Here is a 23,274-nt window from a genome sequence, read left to right as displayed (position 1 = left end):
ATGTCAAGCGATGTACATGGCCTGTTTCATAGAATAGTCTATAAGAAATTGATGACTCAATTCATCCGAATGGCTGGCTGTAATACCTGGTTATGCATGAACACATCTTTTCAGTTGTCTCAAGACACCTTTGTTTTCTGTACTTGTCAGACAAGGACTGAAAGGCAGAGACTGCTCCTGTTAGACATTTTGAGTCATAACTCTTCCTTGGACATAGCTTTGTCCTAAAAGTTTACTTCTGAGAAACTTTTAGCTTCAGACACACGCCTCCAAGATAGTTGTTGAAGACACCAGAAGAAGGAGCATGGCAATGCCGAAAACACCTAAGATAATAGGTGACCTTCAGTGTTGGCTTCTTGCAGAGTCCAGAGAGACAGACTTGCTCAGCGGGATGGATGGCAAAGGCTCCTACCAGGTGAAGGGCTGGAAGCTTACACAGCAACAGTTTGTGGCCCTTTTGTGGAAGAGACTGCTAATTGCCAGACGGAGTCGGAAAGGATTCTTTGCTCAGGTGAGATGTGCTGTTTTGGCTAGAGACTCTGGCCTCATGGGTGGGCTGCAGGCTCTGTGACCAGTGAAGGCAGGATAGCATCTTGGTCAAGATATGGATGCTGGAGCCAGATTTATCTGTATTTCAATCCCAGTTCTATTCCTTGCCAGTGTTGTATCTGCTGGCAAATTACTTCTCTATGCCTCAATCTCCTCATCTGTAAAATGGGGATAATAATATTACCTGCAGTACAGGGTTGTTACGAAAATAAAAACGAATAGGTGCTTAGAATGGGGCCTGACATGAGCAAGTGCTTACTTTTGTGTGTGTATATGTTATTTTGGAGGAGAACATAAAAAGGACAAAGTATAGAAAAACTGATCGGGTGTATTCAGCTGTCGTAACATGAGAGTTTTTATACCCAGATGCACTTGACATGTGAACTTATTAGAAACTTGATTTTTCTCTGAGTTGATGTTTAACTCAAACTGGTAGAAAAGGTAGGTCAGAATATAGCTGGCCAACAGAGAAGACTTCTTACACTATTGTCTGCATGTCAGTGTTTGCATGCTAACTTGCTTAGTTAGAAGGGTTAAATTTTTTCACTCTGTAAAATCAAGAAATGTAGAGAAAAGGTCTGCAGAGAATCTTCCACACTGATGATGTGGATACTGTTAAGAGCAGGAGTTTGGAGCATACAGAGCTGGAGTTGAATCCTGACTTTGCTACTTATTGGCCGTATGACTTTGGGCAAGTTGCTTAATCTCTCTGATCCTCAGTTACCTTTGTTTGTTGATGATAATCATTGATAACACAACCATAAATAATGACAACAGAGATAATTCTCATTATAGTACTTACTATACAGACTTATTCACTCAATGTCAATTTTCTGCATTGAAATCCCAGAACATTAGAATTGGGGGCATTGTTTGAATCTTTAAGGTTATAAGGGATACATTTCTCAACAATAAATGGGAGGAGCTTTGGGTTTACTTAGAAAGTATGCCCAAGTCATTTTTTTTTTTTTTTTCAGAGAAGATATGGTAGAAAGTCTTAGGAGGTTGAAGAAGGAATTGGATATTTATTCTTTCTGAGACTGTCACGGGAGACAATGACTATGGTTGTCCGTGATTGGAGCCATTGCTGTAGAGTTGGTTTTATGATAGTGTAGGATTTGAATGGGCCGTGTGTTCTCAGACCTCAGATTAAAGTGAGAAAACTGAGGCCAGTGGGGAGAGTGACTTCACATGGGTGCACCTGTACTAGAGACAGAACCAGGATTCAGGACTTCTGGCTCCTGGTCCTGGGTTCATGGCGCCCAATGTGGTCTTTCTGTCTTCAGGAGGAAGAAGGGCAGGACCCAGTGTTCTGAGTCACCCTGAATGTGAGCACTATTTACTTTGTGAACTTCTTGGCTTAGTGCCTCTGCCAGGTGGCCATAGCCTCTGGCCTTGTGCTGCCAGAGAAGAGGTTTAGTTTTCAGGCTCCATTGCTTCCCAGCTGCCAAGAATGCCTTGATTCAGCACAGTCATAGGCTCTGCACTCCTCATTGCCTTGCTGGTTGGTCGGGGAGGCTGGCTGGACTCGTAGGGATTTGCCCCTTGGCCTTGTTTCTAACACTTGCCATTTTCCTGCTGTCCCCCTGCCCCCTCCACTGCCTGGGTAAAGATTGTCTTGCCAGCTGTGTTTGTCTGCATTGCCCTTGTGTTCAGCCTGATCGTGCCACCCTTTGGCAAGTACCCCAGCCTGGAACTTCAGCCCTGGATGTACAACGAACAGTACACATTTGTCAGGTATGTTTGTCTTCTATGTCCCAGGAGGGGATAAGATTCAAGCAGACCAAAGATGTTTACGAGGGCCAAGGGAATGGACTTCAGAATTACACAGTGGAATAAATTTTACTTCTGTGACTCAGGTCCCTGTATAAGCTAATACTGCATGCATAGAACAGCAGCGAACTAACCCTGAATAATAGGCCAGTCTTCTGTTGAGCCTTTCAGCCTCTCTCCTCTTTATCCTACTGTTGTCAGGAACAGCCACATGTGTTTTAGGTAAAATAATCTGCCCTTGCAAAAATCCACGATTCAGTTATAAAATATTTGAATTTGTGGAGCTGTGTTTTAATTCTGTAATTGACTCACAGGGCACGCTATCAAAGCGTAGAACCTCCAGAGACTTGTTTTCTGCAAAGTATAATTCATATAATTATTATCTATTCTGTTATATTTGGGATGTTAGCTAGTGTTTGTTCTTTAGACAAAAATTTCCTCCTCTCCATAACAATACATTACATCAAAGAAAAGGATAAAGGATATTTCTGGGTCTTGTTAGCAGGAGCTTTCTTCAGTCCTGAAGGATTTGTAGACCTGTAGATGGGGGAACTGTATCAGTGATACAAAAGGGAAGCATTAGGAAAAAAAAAAATATATATATATATATGTATATATATACACACACACATATATATATATTTATGTAAATGTGAATTGGCCTCTTTTTCTCTAAGCCCACGTTTTCTTCTTACATAGTTCAGGTTTACTTTATTTTTTCCTTTCCAGCTGCTGACCCTGTATTGCCCGTGGTCGTGGAACATAGCATGTGTTTGTGACTTGTGCCTGTTATTTTTGTGCTTTCTAGTTGTGCATGCAGAGTGCAAAGTTTTCTTGCCCTTTCTTGGAAAATCCTGCTTGTCTGTGCCAAAGGGATAATCACAAAAGCACTTTTGAAATATTTAATGAGTTGATTTACTTCAAATTTAAAAAATATATAAATGTATACGTGTATGTACATGCATGTACACATACACACCTTTATACATATAGCCCATTTATACAAGCTCCACTTTGGAGTGCTCTATGTCACCCTGATGCCGAATACAGGGCCAGAGTCTGAGATCCTTCTGGGTGGTTTCTGTGTTTTGTTCATTTCTGTTTTAAGAACCTATCACAGAGAAATGCTTCCTAAAGTGTTTAATTTATAAAACATTTGTATCTCTTGATGACTGGTTTTAATGAATTCCTAAGCTGGTTGCCTCTTATGTACCCACAGCAATGATGCTCCTGAGGACACGGGAACCCTGGAACTCTTAAACGCCCTCACGAAAGACCCTGGCTTTGGCACCCGCTGTATGGAAGGAAACCCCATCCCGTGAGTGTCACTTTAGCCATCAGCTGGCTTCTTGTGCTTGTCACCTGGTTTGATTTCTAATATGCTGCATTTATCAACTGCATGCTACATTGTGACCACCAGTATTTGCCCTTTGAATTATTATTATGTTTTAATTACAAAAAGCCAGTGTAGTAACCTAGCTAAATTATCTAGGAGCAAACGTTTGGAGAGTCTTCTAACACCATGCAAAGCACATCATTCCAGACATTTGTTTACTGATTTAGAACATTAATATTTAATTTAAATAGCACTTTAGACTTACTGATCAAATGCTTTTCCTTTCTTTCTCTCCCATTCCCTGTACTTAAGTGCTTCAGTAGGCTCTCATTATATATAATTTTCAGGTTTTGTTTATCAGCTTCTTCGCTTTTATAATCTGTAAAGATGACATATGAATTTTTATAAAAATGACACTTTCTTCTTTTCAAATTGTATATTTTTATTGTACTTTCCTTCAAAACCCCCTTTTCAAAAGTAGGCAGTGGGTAAATAAATTCAGTGAAGCATCCATATGACTCTTAAGTGTGTGTGGGGGAAGGGAGGTCACTAAATCACTGTGAGTAAAGATGGTGGAGAGATGAGGATCTTATGAGGCAGTGCTCAAGGCTAGTAGAGGTGGGTTACTGTTTCCAGGCTTAGGCAGAATCTCAGCTGAGGTCATGAAACAACAGTGATCTCTGAAAAATTATGGCAAGGTGGGAAGGTGCTGGAGAGTTGGAGAGGGGGGTAAACTTGACTTTCAAGTTTTAATGGGAAGATGGGTGACTCTGCACACCATAAAACAGTGAGCATGATAACCTGTTTATACAAGGTTCTAGAGACGATTTCTAAATGGGTAGCTACTGTGTGCTTGTTTGTTCTTAATTAGTATTGGATAGTTGCTAAATATTTGTTAGTACTTAGTACGTGATGGGTGGTAAATCTTAGCAGCCAATATTGGTTCCCAAATAACCAGATGGCCAGGATAGAGAAGGACACAGATATGGCCTATCTGGATTTCATGGTGCCTTTGATTTTCCACACGAAGGTTGTATAGGAAAGATAGAAGCATGAGATGAGATGATAATATAGTTATCTGGATTCGTCGCTGGCCAGCTGAACCATATGAACTCATGGATTGATGCCAGCTTAGGAAGGCTCTGTAGGAGCCAGAACTGGGTTGAGAGCCAGCCCGTGGAGACAAAATAGGCCCAGCCCTGACATCAGAGGGTTCAAACAGCCCCACCTACAGTCTGCCAGAGGTGGTCGGAAGGGAGGGCCTTTATCCTGGCAACTCTTACTGAAATTCAGATTTTTAGGTTTTGCCAAAAAATGGTAGACATGAAAGAAATTTGACAGGAGCATGTCTCAGCAGTATTAAATTTGTCCCAGCCAGTCCCCTTCTGAATGTTCAGAGTGTGAGCTTCAGGAGGGCAGTGTGTCTTTGTGTGACTTTTCCAGTCAGTTCAGGTGCTTTAAGGAGACAATTAGAGATCAATCTGGAAAACTGTTCATTTGAATTTTTAATACATAAGAAAACAATAAGAAATAGTTTAAAAATGTGTGTGTGTGTGTGTGTGTGTGTGTGTGTGTATATATATATATATATTTTTTTTTGAGATGGAGTCTTGCTCTGTCGCCCAGACTGGAGTGCAGTGGCTCAATCCTGGCTCACTGCCACCTCTGCCTCCCAGGTTCAAGTGATTCTCCTGCCTCAGCCTTCTGAGTAGCTGGGATTACAAGCATGTGCCACCACACTGGCTAATTTTTCTAATTTTAGTAGAGATGGAGTTTTACCATGTTGGACAGGATGGTTTTGAACTCCTGACTTAAAATGATCCACCTGGCTTGGCCTCCCAAAGTTCTGGGATTACAGGCATGAGCCATCGTGCCCGGCAATTATATTTAATAGTTAATAATAAGGAAATAATCGCTGTAGCTTTACTTTAAATTGTGGAATTCCGAAACTGGAAGGGAACTGGAAATGACTTGTTGAATCAAGTCATTTTAAACTTTTATTATGCCAGTGGAAAAAATAAGCCCCCAAAAGAGCAGGGCACTTACTGATGTCCCACAGTAATTCACAGCTGGAGACAAGGTTAAAGGCTTTGTGTCTTATCTCCAGGGAAAATTTGTAGATAGCCTAGCTCTTTATGTGCCGAGCACTCTCACCCCAGGCATCCCCCAATTCTCCACTCATTTGAGAACGTAAATTGGATCTTGCCACTCTCTACTCATTTTTCAGCACATCGAGCATAAGATCCAGACTGTTTCCCAGGCCTCTGTCATCTGGCTCCTTTCCTCCTCGTTTATCATTACTCTTCTTCGTAGCTTATCCTACTCCAGCCGTGCTGTCTTCCTGTTATCCCTCAAAAATAGAAACGCATTTCTTCCTAGGGCCTTTGTTCCTGCACTTGCCATCGCTTTTGCTCATTATGTTCTTTTCGTGAAATCTTTGACCAGCTTGTTCTCCATCATTGTTTATGTTTTGACTGAAATGTCTTCTCTTCAGTAGGTCCATTCTCCCCAATCACTGTCTTTTTATTTTGCTTTATTTTGGGCCATCTAAGATTATCTTATTAGTTTATTTGTTGTTCGGCTCCTTCATGGCCATATACCTCCATGAAGGCAGGTATCGTCACCTTAGGCCCTCAAATATACTGGACAGCATCTGGCACATAGTAGATGCTCAACGAATATTTGTTGTGTGAGCAAATGGTTGGTTGATTGGACTGAACAGAGTTCAGTATGTAAACGTTTAGGGCCTCTTTGCATTCTATTTTACTTATGTATAAAATGATGATACATAATGATGATATAAATGATGTCACAGTGTACAAGGCTGTTGTGGGATCAGGCAATCAAATGAGATCATGCTTGTCTTTTCCAAATGGTGAGGGAGTAGATGCATGTTTGTGGTCATTATGGAATGATCCTGTGCTCCTGAGGCAACAGAAAGGCCAGGCCCTCTCGGGTAATCCTCCTCTTGCTGTCTTCCCTTTGCAGAGACATGCCCTGCCAGGCAGGGGAGGAAGAGTGGACCACTGCCCCAGTTCCCCAAACCATCAAGGGCCTCTTCCAGAATGGGAACTGGACGATGCAGAATCCTTCACCCGCATGCCAGTGTAGCAGCGACAAAATCAAGAAGATGCTGCCCGTGTGTCCCCCAGGGGCAGGGGGGCTGCCTCCTCCGCAAGTACGTCACTTTCAGGGTGTGACTGGGCAGAAGGGGTAGAGGGTGGGCTGGTAGCTTCTGCTTGGAAGCAGGAATGAGTGAGATGCCATGTTGGGAGGGTCTGTCTTTTTTCTCTTTTTCTTTGAGGTGGAGTCTTGCTCTGTTGCCCAGGCTGGAGTGCAGTGGCATGATCTTGGCTCACTGCAACCTCCCCCTCCCAGGTTCGAGCGAGTCTCCTGCCTCAGCCTCCAAAGTAGCTGGGATTACAGGCACGCACCACCATGTCCGGCTGATTTTTGTGTTTTTAGTAGAGATGGGGTTTCGCCACGTTGGCTAGGCTGATCTGGAACTCCTGACCTCAGGTGATCCACCCGCCTCGGCCTCCCAAAGTGCTGGGATTACGGGTGAGAGCCACCTGTTTACCCCTGATTACAGGTGAGAGCCCAGCCCTGTTTCAGTCTTTAACTTGCTTCTTGTCATAGGAAAAAGCATGTGAGTTTTGAGGGGAGAGGGTTTGGACCACACTGTGCCCATGCCTCTCCCACAGCAGTGAAGTCACAGGACAGACTGTGACAGGCCTGGCTTCCAATCTTGGCTCTGCAACAAATGAGTTGGTAGCCTTTGACAGGCCACTTTAACTCCCTGGACCTGTTTCTTCACCTCTGAATTAGGGAGGCTGGATCAGAAAACTCCTGTGGATCTTGTCAACTCTGGCATTCTTGGAGACTCTGTTTGGGAAGGAGTCCTGAGACTTTTTTATTTTTTGAGAATTTCAGGAAGAGGAGTGCTTATGATAGCTCTCTGCTGCTTTTATCAGCATCCAAATTGCAGGGTGAGGACAAGCAATTCTAAATGAGTACAAGAACTAAAATAAGTCTTGGTTACCACTCTTTAAAATAATAGCTAGGCCAGGTGCAGGGTGGCTCACACCTGTAATCTCAGTATTTTGGGATGCTGAGGCGGACGAATCACCTGAGGTCAGGAGTTCGAACCAGCTTGGCCAATGTGGCGAAACCCTGTCTCTACTAAAAATACAGAAATTAGCCAGACATGGAGGCATGTGCCTGTAATCCCAGTTACTTGGGAGGCTGAGGCAGGAGAATTGCTTGAACCTGGGAGGTGGAGGTTGCAGTGAGCCAAAATCATGCCACTGCACTCCAGCCTGGGCAACACAGTGAGACTCCGTCTCAAAAAATAAAATGAATAAAATAACAGCTAATCTAGTCATCGGTATAACTCCGATGAACAAAAGATTTATTAGGCATAGGGAATGATGATGCTTCCTAAAAATCTCTTGACTACAAAGAATTTCATTTCAATGTTTATTGTTAGATGTTCAGAATAAATTCTTGGGAAAGACCTTGGCTTGGTGTAAGTGAATTACCAGTGCCGAGGAGTAGGGTGAACCAAGTCTCGGTGCTGGTTGACTGAGGGCAGTGTCTGGGGCCTGTAGTCAGGTTTCCGGTCGCACTGTGGACATGGTCACTGTTGTCCTTGATTTGTTTTCTGTTTCAATTCTTGTCTATAAAGACCCGTATGCTTGGTTTTCATGTGATGACAGAGAAAACAAAACACTGCAGATATCCTTCAGGACCTGACGGGAAGAAACATTTCGGATTATCTGGTGAAGACGTATGTGCAGATCATAGCCAAAAGGTGACTTTTTACTAAACTTGTCCCCTGCCTTATTATTACTAATTAGAGGAATTAAAGACCTACAAATAACAGACTGGAACAGTGGAGGAAGTGCCAGATTATGGCCTGATTCCATCTATCGGAAGTTTAGGATATTATCCCAAACTAGAAAAGATGATGAGAGGGACTGTGAACATTCAGTTGTCAGCTTCAAGGCTAAGGCAACCTGGTCTAGAATGAAAATAGAAATGGATTCAAAGTCAAATTCTGCCACTTAGTAGCAACTTGACCAGGTAACTGGTTATCCTTTTAAAGCCTTAGTTTATCTAAATTGTGATATTAATGTTGCTCTTGTAAGTTTGTTATGAGGACTAAATTAAATGATGTACATAAAGTGCCTTGGGTACTCTCTGATAGGGGACTCCATGATAATTTGTGGTCTCATGGAGGGAGCCCTGGGAAGGTTTAGGAGCCTGCCTTGGCTGTGGAGCCTTGGGAGAGCCGTCTAGCTTCCCGGGACATGGCAGCCTAGTGTTAAATGCTTAGCTGAGCAAATGTTTGTTCTGGTTTCTGGTTTCCTTCCCATCAACTTGGTCAGTTGGGGTCTTTCACTTAGGAGTTTCTCAGTGCCTTTAAGTGGCACGGGCATGCTGGAATGATAGTGACCATGAGTTTCCAAGAAAGAAGCATAACTTCTCCGTATGTCATCCACAATTGAAATATTATTGTTAATTGAAAAAGCTTCTAGGCCGGGCACAGTGGCTCACGCCTGTAATCCTAGCACTCTGGGAGGCCAAGGCGGGTGAATCACTTGAGGTCAGGAGTTCAAGACCAGCCTGGCCAACATGGGGAAACTCCGTCTCTACTAAAAATACAAAATAAGCTGGGCGTGGTGGCACGTGCCTGTAATCCCAGCTACTTGGGACGCTGAGGCAGGAGAATTGCTTGAACCCGGGAGGCGGAGGTTGCAGTCAGCTGAGGTCGCGCCATTGCACTCCAGCCTGGGCAACAAGAGCGAAACCGTCTCCAAAAAAAAAAAAAAAAAAAAAAAAGGAAAGAAAAAGCTTCTAGTTCACTTACATCTTGGTGTATAAGGTGGTTTGTAAATTGGTTTAACCCAAGGCCTGATTCTCATATAGGTAATAGGGTACTTATGATGGAGAGAAGGCTGGAAGAGGCCTGAGCACAGGCTTCTTTTCTCTGGCACAACCCTACAAGGCCAGCCTGATTCTAGGATTATTTCTGTCCCTTCCTTATATCCTCAGGTGGGTATTTACTCCTTTTGCATCATCAGGAATAGGCTCAGTGCTTTCTTTGCACTGATTTTTTGTTTCTTTGTCTTTGCAGCTTAAAGAACAAGATCTGGGTGAATGAGTTTAGGTAAGTTGCTGTCTTTCTGGCACCTTTAGCTCAGGAGGAGGATGGTGTTGTAGGTGTCTTGGATTGAAGAAAGCTTTGGAGATTGTTTGTCACTCACACACTCAACGGGTGCCACCTCACCGTAAGGAGGACAGAAGCCCTGTGAACGTGTGGAGCGCACAGGGGCACAGACAGATTTAGATTAGGTCTGCTTTATAGAGCTTCTGCCTAGAGCATCGTAGCTCAGTGCCTAGTGGCCCCTCCAGAGGCCTCTGAAATATCTGATGTACTGATTTCCTTGAGGAGAATCAGAAATCTCCTGTCTAGGGAGTTCAAGTAAGTAGTGTTGTGAGGGGAATACCTACGTGTACTTTCCCCCCAAACCAGATTCTCAAGGCTTCTTAAGGACTCAAGGACAATTTCTAGGCATGTAGCAAGGGACTAAGAAGATCTTAGAGGAAATAAGAAGCACCAAAACCATCTCTTTGCACTGTATTTCAACCCATTTTTCCATCTGGGTTTTGAAGGAACAGGTGGGACTGGGGACGGAAGAATTCTAGAGGCCAGTTTGTCCATCATGAAAAATGAGATAGCTGATGTGGCTACCTCAGGGGGCCCGAAGGCTCCTTGTTACTGATTTCCACCTTTTCTGTCTGCCTTTTCCCCAAGGGCCAGGACCCTTGGATCTCTGGGCAGAGCAGACGCAGGCCCCTATAATAGCCCTCAGGCTAGAAAGGAGCCGGGACCTGCGTATAAGGCCAGTGTAGCCTACTCTGGACAGTGCAGGGTTCCCACTCTCCCAACTTCCCATCTGCTTGCCTCCAGACCCACGTTCACGCCCGAGTCACTGGGTCGGAGGAGCATCTGTGAGATGAAACACCATTCTTTCCTCGATGTCTCAGCTGTCTAACTGTGTGTGTAATCAGGCCAGGTCCTCCCTGCTGGGCAGAAACCATGGGAGTTAAGAGATTGCCAGCATTTATTAGAGGAAGCTGACGTGTAACTTCTCTGAGGCAAAATTTAGCCCTCCTTTGAATAGGAATTTGACTCAGTGAACCTTGTCCACACTTGCACTGAGTCTGCTGCTGAGTGGTATGTGCACCCCACTGTCTGGGTTTTAATGTCAGGCTGTTCTTTTAGGTATGGCGGGTTTTCCCTGGGTGTCAGTAATACTCAAGCACTTCCTCCGAGTCAAGAAGTTAATGATGCCATCAAACAAATGAAGAAACACCTAAAGCTGGCCAAGGTACAATATCTATCATGAGACGTATCAGAAAAATGGGCGTGTAGCTGCTGGGATGTAGGAGTAGTTGGCAGGTTAAATGGATCACCTGGCAGCTCATTGTTCTGAATATGTTGGCATACAGAGCCATCTTTGGCATTTAGTGATTTGAGCCAGACAAAACTGAATTACTTAGTTGTACATTTAAAAGTGTAGGTCAAAAACAAATCCAGAGGCCAGGTGCCATGGCTCATGCCTGTAATCCTAGCACTTTGGGAGGCGGAAGTGAGTGTATCACTTGAGGTCAGGAGTTCGAGACCAGCCTGGCCAACATGGTGAAACCCCGTATCTACTGAAAATACAAAAAAAAAAAAAAAAAAAAAGCTGGGCTATTGGTGGCATACACCTGTAATCCCAGCTACTTGGGAGGCTGAGGCAGGAGAATCGCTTGAACCCTGTAGGCAGAGATTGCAGTGAGCTGAGATCGCAGCATTGCACTCCAGCCTGGGCAACAAGAGCAAAACTCCATCTCAAAAAATATTTTTTAAAAATTCAGAGATTTAAAAGCTCTCAGCGGCCAGGTGTGGTGGCGTATGCCTGTAATTCCAGCACTTTGGGAGGCCGAGGTGAGCGGATCACAAGGTCAGGAGTTTGAGACCAGCCTAGCCAACATGGTGAAACCCTGTCTCTACTTAAAAAAAATACAAAAATTAGCCGGGCATGGTGGTGTGCGACTATAATCCCAGCTACTCGGGAGGCTGAGGTGGGAGAATTGCTTGAACCCGGGAGGTGGAGGTTGCAGTGAGCCAAGATGGTGCCACTGTGCTCCAGCCTGGGTGACAGGGCAAGACTCCGTCTCAAAAAAAGGTCTCAGAACAACCAGTTTTACAAATTTGGCCAGTTGGTAAATAAACTGGGTTTCCAACCTACTTTGCTGAAACAATCACTGACTAAATAGGAAATGAATCATTTTCTTTTTGAAGCTGGCAGGCTGGTCTGTAGGACCTGATAAGTACTCACTTCATTTCTCTCTGTCTCAAGTTTCCCATTTTTAAGTGAGAATTAAGGGGCTCCGATAAAATGCACCCTAGGATTGTGGACACCAGTGATAGTCCTAGAATCCACAGCTCTGCTTTTGAGTGATGGACCCATGTATCTGGCACATCTGCAGGCGGAGCATGATTCTGGCTCTTCAGATGATGCCGGTGGAGCACTTGGAGGAGTCCTCACCCCACCGTGATAACCAGACATTAAAATCTTGGGGCTTTGCATCCCTGGATTTCTCTGTGATTCCTTCTAGACTGGTGGCATCATGGCAGCATCACTGTTGTAGATTTCTGGTCACTTGGTTCTCAGGAGCCGTTTATTTAATGGCTTCACATTTAATTTCAGTGAACAAGGTAGTAGTGGCATTGAGCTTCACAGGGCCGTCCTGTTGTCCGCAGGTTCCAGGTTGACTGTTGCCCCTTATCTATGTGAACAGTCACAACTGAGGCAGGTTTCTGTTGTTTACAGGACAGTTCTGCAGATCGATTTCTCAACAGCTTGGGAAGGTTTATGACAGGACTGGACACCAAAAATAATGTCAAGGTAAACCACTGTCTTTGTTCTAGTAGCTTTTTGATGAGCAATAATCCTTATGTTTCCCGGAGCACTTTGAACTCATGGTAAAGTTGGCAGGGGCATTCAGAACAGAAAAGAGCAAACTGTTAGCTTTACCAGCGAGGCAGTACAGTATAGTGTAGTGATTCAGAGAATTTGCTTTGCCACCAGACATACCAGGTAACCTTGACTAAGTCACTTAACCTATCTAAGCCTCAGTTCCCTCATCTGTGAAATGGAGACAATAATCATGGCTCTCTCTAAACTGTTGTGAGAATTCAATGAGTTAAAGGTACAAGGTCCTCCCCACAGTGCCTACCCACATAGTCAGTGATCACTGTGTCCTGTACACTGTAATTTCTTCGCCATGTTCTCTGATCATAGTGTTTTGCTTTGGTACGTGACTAGAATTTCTTTCTGAGGTTTATGTGCATGGTTGGTGTGTGTGCACCTGCCTGCAGGAGGAGGGTTTGGGGGCATTACCTTGTACCTGGTATGTTTTCTTTCAGGTGTGGTTCAATAACAAGGGCTGGCATGCAATCAGCTCTTTTCTGAATGTGATCAACAATGCCATTCTCCGGGCCAACCTGCAAAAGGGAGAGAACCCTAGCCATTATGGAATTACTGCTTTCAATCATCCCCTGAATCTCACCAAACAGCAGCTCTCAGAGGTGGCTCTGTAAGTGTAGCTGTGTCTGAATGGATGGAGTGCGGCAAGGAGAGGGTCATGGAGGAGGGCAGAAAAATATGAAGCTCATCGTAGGGGAACAGCTGCAGAGACCATTACATTATGATAAATCTGGGTTGATCCAGGCTCTGGGCAGAAGTGATAAGTTTATGAATTGGCTGGTTGGGCTTCTTGAACTGCAGAAGAGAAAATGATACTGATATGTAAAAATCATAACATTTAGTGAATTCATATAAAGTGAGTTCAGAAATTGTTAAGTAAATTATAATTTAATTATAAGTGTTTAATCAGTTTGATTTGTTTAAAAACCACTGTTTTAAACTTGGTGGAATATGTTTTTATTAGCTTGTATCTTTAATTCCTAAGTTAAGCTGTGTGTGTGTGTGCGTGTGTGTGTGTGTGTGTGAGAGAGAGAGAGAGAAAGAGAGAGAGAAGTTTAAAGCCAGGATGAGCTAGTTTTTAAAGTATGCAGGCTTTGGAGTCATACAGATCTGGGTTTGAATCTGGTCTCTAAACTTTATAGATGTATGATATTAACTGAGGCAATTCATGTAAATTGCCAAGCTCAGCACTCAGCACAGAGTTGATATTTAGCACACATTAGATGCCTTTCCTGTACATGGAGCATGGCAGTTCCTGTTTCTGCTTAACTCCTACAGGATACTAATATAGGACACTAGGATCTTTATACCAAGACCCCGTGTAATGGGCTTATAAGACCATTCTTCTTATAAGAATCTGTTAAAATTTTTGTATGTGTTAAATCAATAGGCTACATACTGTTATTTTCAAGTTGATTTACAGCCAGAAAAAATTAATTTATTTGAGTAGTTGCACAGTAATATTTCTGTTCTCATTTAGTTTTCAAGCCCCACTAGTCCTAGTTCACACACTAGTTGTGTGTGAAAATTTACAACTTACTACTCTTACAAGGTCACGAACAGTGGACCAAAGTGAATACCATTAACCACTCTGACTTCCTTCAATAGTTTTATTGTGGCAGTGGTATCACAACTTGACCTCAGTAGTATCAGTTTGGCATTTACATTGTCATATTTTTTGACTTAAAAATAATCATCTTAACCCTGAATAAAATGTGTCTGGTGAACAGATGTTTTTCCTTGGGCTGTGCCTCACATATCTGTGTGTGTCTGTGTGTCCATGTGTCCGTGTCCTCGCTGATTGAGCCCCAATTGCATCAAAGACCCCTCAGATTTTCACACCCTTTTTCTTTCCAGGATGACCACATCAGTGGATGTCCTTGTGTCCATCTGCGTCATCTTTGCGATGTCCTTCGTCCCAGCCAGCTTTGTCGTATTCCTGATCCAGGAGCGGGTCAGCAAAGCAAAACACCTACAGTTCATCAGTGGCGTGAAGCCTGTCATCTACTGGCTCTCTAATTTTGTCTGGGATATGGTAAGGACACAGGCCTGCTGTATCTTTGTAATGTCTGTCAGGGCCATGGATTGACAGGGATAAGAAGGAAAGAGCCCTGGCTATCATCAGGAAATGTTCCAGCTACTCTAAAGATATATGAAAAAGGAAAAGCCAGAGGCAGGTGATCACTTTCATGACACCAAACACAGCATTGGGTACCAGAGTTCATGTCACACCAGAGGGAAAAATCTATACACAATGATGAAAATTAATACCACTGCTGCAAGAATCAGAGAGATGCAAGTCAAAACTCCAAGTCAATGCCTCTAATTTTTCTGATGGGTTTTAACCTCCAGAGTCAGAATGTTCTTTGCCTTACTAGGAAAGCCATCTGTCATTTGAAAACTCTATACATTTTATCAGCAGCTTATCCATCCATTGCAAATATGTTTTTGTGCCAGCTACAATATATTGCTTCTATGTTGACCAATATGGGGGACTTGAAGGAATTCTAAAGTTCTAATTGTTGTAAAGTACAGTTGAAATATATCTTCCTGTAACTTCCATTAACTATAAGCTACACAGAGCAAATGTAATTCTTCTCCCACTGAACAAGTCCCTGAATATTTAAAAACAACTCTCATACTCTCATTTAACCTGAGTATTCCCCAGATAAGATGATATATGAGAATATACCTTGTAACCTCCAAAGCACTGTACAAATGTGAGCAGTGATGGTGGAGATGATGATGAGGTCTTTGCTGTTCATACCAAGGCTCTTAGACTTTGTCACTCTTCTGATCCGATTGTCCTTGTATGGCCATGCTCTATATTGTTAATGTCCCGTTTCAAAAGCAAAGCCAAGAATTAACCTCGTGTTCAGGCTGTGGTCTGAATGGTTATGAGCCTAGAGGGAGTTAATCTTTAGCCCACACTTCTATTCCTACAGCACAAAGACTTTGCATTTTGGAAGGAGCACTGTCTTACTGGCAACTTAGTGGTAAACCAGAAACCTCCATTTCACACAAATGATTGTGAAATTCGGGTCTCCTTCATTCTATACAAATTCATTTTTTTTTAACCTAAACTTTATATTTATCCATATTAAATTACATGTGTTTTATTTTTGTTTTAGCTTGATTCAGTAATTACTCCAGTCAGTAAACACAGACTGAATGCTATGTGTCTGACTTATGCCAGGCATAGGTGATTCAGAGATGAAAGGTCAAGTCCCTGAACCCATCTCTTATCTTCCTGGGTATTATCTGTAGCTCCTGAAATTTGCTAGAAGCATGTCTTCATCTAAGTTGTTGATAAACACATCAAGTAGCACAGGACTGAGGCAGAGTCCTGTAGTCAGAAGCTGCAGTTCTTCTAGCAGCTAACAAGCCCACTATCGCTTCCCTGCCTGTGCTTTGCTCTGCCAGCTATGAATTCTCATAATTGTCCTATCGTCAAGTCTTTATTTCTGCATTTTACTGCTTGATACACTGTCAGGACAGACTTTAAAATTATTCTCAGTGCGATGAAACAATTCTGACATTCATGTTACGAGCAGTTACCTCATAAATAGATTACATGTGAGATTGAACTTGGGCAGACTGTAATATAGCATTAATGATGAAACAGACAATCATCTTCGGGAAGAAGAATGGAAGCTTATTTGCTGCCTGTGAAATTGAAATTACTCTGACTGGGAATCCATCGTTCAGTTTACTGAGCGTGACACCTTGGCTTGGCTGTTGGAAAGACAGAAAGGGCATGTAGTTTATAAAATCAGCCAAGGGGAAAATGCTTGTCAAAGTGTATTGTCCGGTATTTTGATTAATAGTTTATGTGGCTTCATTAATTCAGAGTTACTTTCCAATATGTTTATCTGCCCTTTCTTGTCTAATGATGGTGAAGACTTGTGTGATGCATTGTGTATTTGATTTAGGGGTAAACTGTATGTCTTTATTTTCACTTTTAGTGCAATTACGTTGTCCCTGCCACACTGGTCATTATCATCTTCATCTGCTTCCAGCAGAAGTCCTATGTGTCCTCCACCAACCTGCCCGTGCTAGCCCTTCTACTTTTGCTGTATGGGTAAGTCACCTCTGAGTGAGGGAACTGCACAGTGGATAAGGCATTTGGTGCCCAGTGTCAGAAGGAGGACAGGGGACTCAGTAGACACTTACCTTTTTGTGTCTCACCAGGTGGTCAATCACACCTCTCATGTACCCAGCGTCCTTCGTGTTCAAGATCCCCAGCACAGCCTATGTGGTGCTCACCAGCGTGAACCTCTTCATCGGCATCAATGGCAGCGTGGCCACCTTTGTGTTGGAGCTCTTCACCGACAATGTGAGTCATGCAGAGAGAACACTCCTGCTGGGATGAGCATCTCTGGGAGCCAGAGGACAGTGTTTAATTGTGATCTTATTCTACTTGTCAGTGGCATTGACGCTGCTGACTGCCTTGTCCTTTCTTCAGAGTCTGTCTTCCCTGAGAAGGCAAAGCACCTTTCTTTCTTGCTGTGCCGTACATTTTGCTGGTCAAGCCTTTCAGTTTCTTTTGACAGTTTTTTTTTTCTTTCTTTTTTCAGTGTTGCTTTTACCAAGAGTAGCTCCTCTGCCTTCCACTTTGCACATGAGATCTGGGCGACGCCATTCAATCCCAAGACTTTTACCATCACCCCTCTTGGTGTTTTTATTGTTATCTCTAAGATCTACGCCTTTAGCCTTGTTCATAACCTTGAACTCTAATCTCACATTCTCACTTGCCTAGTGGATTGCTCCATTTAGATAGTATATAGATACTCCAAACTGGACATGTCCTAGTTTTCTTCGCCCCTGGAACATAATGCTTTTCTTACCATCCCTGTCACACTCAGTGGCACTACCATCCACTCGGTTGCCCAAGCTGGCTCTTAGAGTTATCCTAGATGCTTGCTTTGCTGTTGCAGATTTCCCACATTCGACTGGTTGTGTTGTCAGTTCTTCCAGGTATGGACCTCTAAAATAAGGCTTCCTCTCCATTCCGGTTGGCATTGCCTTTGTCCAAACACAGCACACAAGGCCTTTTACAGATGCACAACTCTTCCTGTCCGTACCCACCACACCCTTTCCCCAGCTGTAAGCTTCAGATGAGTTGTCCCCAACCACCATGCTCCTGTAAGCCTGGTTTGAAATGCCCTTCTTCTGTCACAGGGTCCAGTAGTACATCTCTTACCCTTCAAGATTTAGCTTAAATGTGAAGCTTTCCTTACCTGCTGGGAAGTGTTCTCTCTTTTCTCTGTGCTCTCAGAGGCCTCAGTCCATGCCTCCAGTACAGTGCACATCCACTTACATGGTAATTTCCTGTTTACATACTTTTCCTACTCGGAGTGGAGTCTGTTTCTTAACTAACTTTTGCCTCTCCCATGCCCTAGCACAGTGCATCCAGCATATAGCCCCTTACTCAGTTGCTAGATATTTGGCCACTGTTGTCTTTTGGGGTCATACGTTCTGATGTATTTGAGAAGAATTTCTAAAATTCTGACAAAATCCTGAAACTCAAATATTGACCCAGACATGAGCAATTTGCTTTTAAAATGCTAAGGGATTTTTAATGGATTTGCTTCTGATTAAATATAGGCTGTTTCTAAGCTTTATTCATGATTTCTCCACACTCAGACCATTTCTCCAGATTTTCTAAAGAAGAGAATTTTATTGCTACATATCATCCACTATGCCTGCTGCTATTTCATTGGTATCTGAATTAAAAGGTCCAGTTTGTCCCTAGAGAATCAAATTTTTCTTCACTCCCATATTTCAGAATTTGATACATTTTTAGGATAAACCATGAATGACTTCCATTTCTTCTCCCTCGCCCTCCCTTCCCTCCCTTTTCTTTTTATTTTAGAAGCTGAATAATATCAATGATATCCTGAAGTCTGTGTTCTTGATCTTCCCACATTTTTGCCTGGGACGAGGGCTCATTGACATGGTGAAAAACCAGGCAATGGCTGATGCCCTGGAAAGGTTTGGTGAGTGAAGCAGTGGTTGTAGGATGCTTTAATGGGGATGGCACTCTGCATAGGCCTTGGTACCCTGGACTTTGTTTTGGAAAGAAGCAGGTGACTAAGCACAGGATGTTCCCCCACCCCCATGCCCAGTGATAGGGCTCATGCCAACACAGCTGGTTGTGGCATGGGTTTTGTGACACAATCATTTGTCTGTGTCTCCAATAGCATTGAGAAAAGTGAAAGGGCAGTTTTGAAGGTAAGGAAAATAGTGGCATTTGCTTGGATCCATTGGCTCATGCCACTGACTGGGTTGGTCAGAGGCCCTGGAAAAGTCAAACCACAGCTTTGAGAATTAGAAGGTCAGGGAATCAGAAGGAAAGATGCTAACTTTGGATCTATTAGGCAAATCATGTGTCTGCAGATGAGGTCATATATTATCTTTTACACAGTCTATAAAATGATGATGTATTACATCTTTTTCTACGTTTAGAATGGTTAAAAATATTTCTCCCGTAGCCATATGATTATTATTCATCCACTAGCTAATATAGTCAAATGGGCCATACTATTTAGTGGTCATAGAAGAGGGGCTTTTTCCAACTTGGGGTACAAAGGAGATATATAAGAAATGTAAGGAATATTTACATGGAACTAGATTTAATGGAATCTAGTGATTAAATTGATTCATTAGGATATATGCTCCTGAAAGGAGCATCTGCTTAAAGTGCTAATATTTCTTATTACTAAAACTTAGAATTTCTTAAAAATACTGTAAAAATTACTTGGGTTGTTTGCCTTTTTAAAAGGATTTTTGGCATGTTTCATTAAAAAAATACTAGATATCTTCGGTGAAGTCACAAATCTAATACACATTAGCTCTGAAATTCTGATTGCTACTGGGCCATAAAATGTTTTCCCATATCAGACTTGGAAAGTGATCATTCGCTTGTTACTTTTTTTTCCTCTTTGTCATGGGTGATAGCCATTGGTGTTTATTGGAAGATTGGTGAATTTTTAGGAACATAGACCCAAATTTGAGGAAGGGCCATGGTTTTTGATCCCTCCATTCTGACTGGATCTCTGCATTATGTCTACTAGGGGAGAACCGCTTTGTGTCACCATTATCTTGGGACTTGGTGGGACGAAACCTCTTCGCCATGGCTGTGGAAGGGGTGGTGTTCTTCCTCATTACTGTTCTGATCCAGTACAGATTCTTCATCAGGCCCAGGTGAGCTTTGTCTTAGAACCCATGGAGCACGTGGCTGAGGGTCACAGGGGAAGCGCACAGGGAAACACTCACCAATGGGGGTTGGATTGAACCGAACTCAAAATATGTGATAAAACTGATTTTCCTGGCGCGGGCATCCCACAGCCCCTCCCTGCCCATCCTGGAAACTGTGGCGAGTGGGTTTTATGATACTCCGTTAGAGACTGAATCTTTGTCCTGAAAAATAGTTTGAAAGGTTCAGTTGTCTTATTTTTCCCCCCTAAGACCTGTAAATGCAAAGCTCCCTCCTCTGAATGATGAAGATGAAGATGTGAGGCGGGAAAGACAGAGAATTCTTGATGGTGGAGGCCAGAATGACATCTTAGAAATCAAGGAGTTGACGAAGGTGAGAGTGTAAAGGTTACAATAGCTCACCTTCAGTTTTTTTTCAGCTTTATGTGCTGTAACCCTGCAGTTTGCTGACTTGCTTAATAAAAGGGCATATGTTCCCAAAATGTACATCTGTACCAAGGTTCTGTCGGTTTTATTTTAAAAACACCATGGAGACTTCTTAAAGAATTCTTACTGAGAATACTTTTGTAATATGAATTCCCGTTCTTGAATATATTGGTTTTATATGCTTACATTTATGTGTTAGTTGTTAAAACATACTAGTATTGTATATCTAGTCAAAACTGAGGTAGGGAGAATAAATGGTTGATTTTGAGTTTCATAGTCCAAAAAGCTGCTATATTGCCAGTGCCCAAGAGGGTCTATATCAGCTCTCCAGATGCCAGCATCTCCAAATTTTACTTTTTTGTAATCTGTATAGTATTTGCAATATTTTTATTACAAATTTCTACTCTGTGGAATTTAATTTTTAAAATACCTGCAACACGTATATATGTTGAATAAATGAAAAATTATGTAGATATTAATGAACAATATGGTTCTAAAAAGACAGGTTAAAAAGTTTAAGTTCACTTTTATTTTGAGCTTCAGAATCATTCAGAAGCCAGTTGCGACAAACACAGACCTAGGCTCTTAGCACATCAGATATGCCTATGGCTTAGGCTTATTGACAAGTCTTATGTTGTGGTGTATGTGGTTTATACTCCTGCTTTCCACAGTTGCTTGGGAGAGCTGTGAGTCACTGAGGCTCACGAATGTTTACATTTTGTTTGTTGCAGATATATAGAAGGAAGCGGAAGCCTGCTGTTGACAGGATTTGTGTGGGCATTCCTCCTGGTGAGGTAAAGACACTCTGTCTGTATTGTGTTTGTCCCTATTAATTCAGACTGTCTCTACCCAGTCAAGCGACAATGCTTGAGACGGGGTAAAAGCGGATTTTAAAGGCTTCTCTATTTATGCCAGGATGGAGCAATTAGTCATCGAGAAGAAAGGGACCCTGTATGTCAAGAGAATGATTTTAGAGAATCCAATGCAATTTAAGAAAAAGCATGGGGCTGGGCGCGTGATTCCTGCCTGTAATCCCAGCACTTTGGGAGGCCGAGGCGAGGAGATCACGAGGTCAGGAGATTGAGACCATCCTGGCCAACATGGTGAAACCCCGTCTCCACTAAAAATACAAAAATTAGCCAGGCATAGTAGTGTGTGCCTGTAGTGCCAGCTACTCAGGAGGCAGAGGCAGGAGAATAGCTTGAACCTGGGAGGGGGAGGTTGCAGTGAGCCGAGATTGCGCCGCTGCAGTCCAGCCTGGTAACAGAGTGAGACTCCGTCTCAACAACAACAAAAACAGAAAAAGCATGCACATCTAAAACATGCTTTTGTGATACATTTCAGGTGGTGATGACATTCAAATTGATTTTTAAAAATAGATTTTCTCCTTTCTGGTTTCTGTTTGTGTTTTATGCCCTTTTGCCAGAGTAGGTGGTGCAATTTGGATAGCTGGCTTTCATTACCGTTTTTCACACATTAACTTTGGCCTCAACCTGACAACTCAAATAATATTTATAAATACAGCCATACTTAAAATAGTCCCGTTATGAAATACGTATTTAAATATCTATACGATGTCTTAAAACCAAGAAAATATTTGATTATTTGCTGATATTTCAGAATGAAGGTTTGAGGTGGTTACCTGTTAGGGGGCATTTATATTCATGTTTTTAGAGTTTGCTTATACAACTTAATCTTTCTTTTTCAGTGCTTTGGGCTCCTGGGAGTTAATGGGGCTGGAAAATCATCAACTTTCAAGATGTTAACAGGAGATACCACTGTTACCAGAGGAGATGCTTTCCTTAACAAAAATAGGTGAGAAAAGAAGTGGCCTGTATTTTGCTGCAAAGACTTTGTTTTTAGTTTATTTAAAGAAATAGATTGTTATTTTTGATTACAGTGGTACTTTTAGAGTTCATAAAAATGTTGAAATGTAGTAAAGGGTAAAGAAGCACATAAAATCATCCACAATTTCAATATCTAGAGACAATCACAATTTACATTTTCCTTTCAGTCTCATTCTCTTCTTTTAACAGTTTTATTCAGGTATAACTTACATACCATATAATTTACTTGTTTTTTTAAGAGTACAACTCAGTGATTTTTGGTAAATTGAGAGTTTCGCAACCATCACCACAATCCAGTTTTAGAACTTTTCCATCACCCCAAATCTATCTTATATACACATATAAATGTGCCACAAAATTGAGATCATACTGTATATAGAGTTTAAAATTAGCTTTTATTGTTAATGAGTGTATTATGAATATTTCCCAATGGGTTACATTTCCTAAGATACAGAATTTTACATTGCTACATGAAATTTCCCTATGTACATGTACCTATAATTTATTTAATAAATTCCTTATAAATGTTGGACACATATTAGTTTCCATTTTTCACTATGTAAACATGTCCCTGTATACATCTTTTATTATTTCCTCAGGAACAATTCCTACAAAGTAAATTGCCCTCTCTGAAGAGCATACACATTGACAGACACCATTAGGCCATTTTCTGAGACTGCCCAGGTCACAAAGCAATCTGATCTTTGGGAATACAACTACATTTTACAGGCCTCTTAGATAATGTTACTCTAAGTACTTTACGTGGGGTATCTCTGGGCTTTTTTTTTTTTTTTTTTTTTTTTTTTTTTGTGAGATGGAGTTTTGCTCTTACTGCCCAGGCTGGAGTGCAATGGGGCGACCTCGGCTCACTGCAACCTCCACCTCCCAAGTTCAAGCAATTCTTCTGCCTCAGCCTCCCGAGTAGCTGAGATTCCAGGTGCCTGCCACAATGCCCAGCTAATTTTTTTGTATTTTCAGTAGAGATGGGGTTTCACCATGTTGGCCAGACTGGTCTCGAGCTCCTGACCTCAGGTGATCCACCTGCCTCAGCCTCCCAAAGTTCTGGGGTTACAGGCGTGAG

The 23,274-nt window shown here is 42.3% G+C and overlaps 2 protein-coding genes across 3 annotated transcripts in view; one reads left to right on the top strand and one right to left on the bottom strand.

Moving 5' to 3' along the window:
• LOC105481013 (ATP binding cassette subfamily A member 1) overlaps nt 1–23,274 on the top strand; it is a 145,914-nt gene that overhangs the window by 115,203 nt on the left and 7,437 nt on the right. For both annotated transcript variants that reach the window (XM_011740258.3, XM_011740259.3), the window contains exons 28-44: nt 363–511; nt 2,162–2,286; nt 3,542–3,640; nt 6,647–6,836; nt 8,377–8,471; nt 9,798–9,830; nt 10,950–11,055; nt 12,547–12,621; nt 13,143–13,312; nt 14,560–14,737; nt 16,668–16,783; nt 16,894–17,038; nt 18,578–18,701; nt 19,779–19,908; nt 20,173–20,293; nt 21,078–21,140; nt 22,055–22,161. In XM_011740258.3, the coding sequence (XP_011738560.2) occupies nt 363–511; nt 2,162–2,286; nt 3,542–3,640; nt 6,647–6,836; nt 8,377–8,471; nt 9,798–9,830; nt 10,950–11,055; nt 12,547–12,621; nt 13,143–13,312; nt 14,560–14,737; nt 16,668–16,783; nt 16,894–17,038; nt 18,578–18,701; nt 19,779–19,908; nt 20,173–20,293; nt 21,078–21,140; nt 22,055–22,161 (2,026 nt within the window). The remainder of the gene's footprint in view (nt 1–362; nt 512–2,161; nt 2,287–3,541; nt 3,641–6,646; nt 6,837–8,376; nt 8,472–9,797; nt 9,831–10,949; nt 11,056–12,546; nt 12,622–13,142; nt 13,313–14,559; nt 14,738–16,667; nt 16,784–16,893; nt 17,039–18,577; nt 18,702–19,778; nt 19,909–20,172; nt 20,294–21,077; nt 21,141–22,054; nt 22,162–23,274) is intronic.
• The window catches only part of LOC105481015 (protein NipSnap homolog 3B), a 43,672-nt gene continuing 28,486 nt past the window's right edge, over nt 8,089–23,274 (bottom strand). Inside the window, exon 7 of the transcript XR_986720.3 lies at nt 8,089–8,409. The gene's annotated coding sequence lies outside the window, so the exon portion shown is untranslated. The remainder of the gene's footprint in view (nt 8,410–23,274) is intronic.

The sequence above is a fragment of the Macaca nemestrina genome, chromosome 14 (genome assembly GCF_043159975.1).
Source record: "Macaca nemestrina isolate mMacNem1 chromosome 14, mMacNem.hap1, whole genome shotgun sequence".
Taxonomy (NCBI): domain Eukaryota; kingdom Metazoa; phylum Chordata; class Mammalia; order Primates; family Cercopithecidae; genus Macaca; species Macaca nemestrina.
This window is presented reverse-complemented; position numbering and strand designations above follow the sequence as displayed.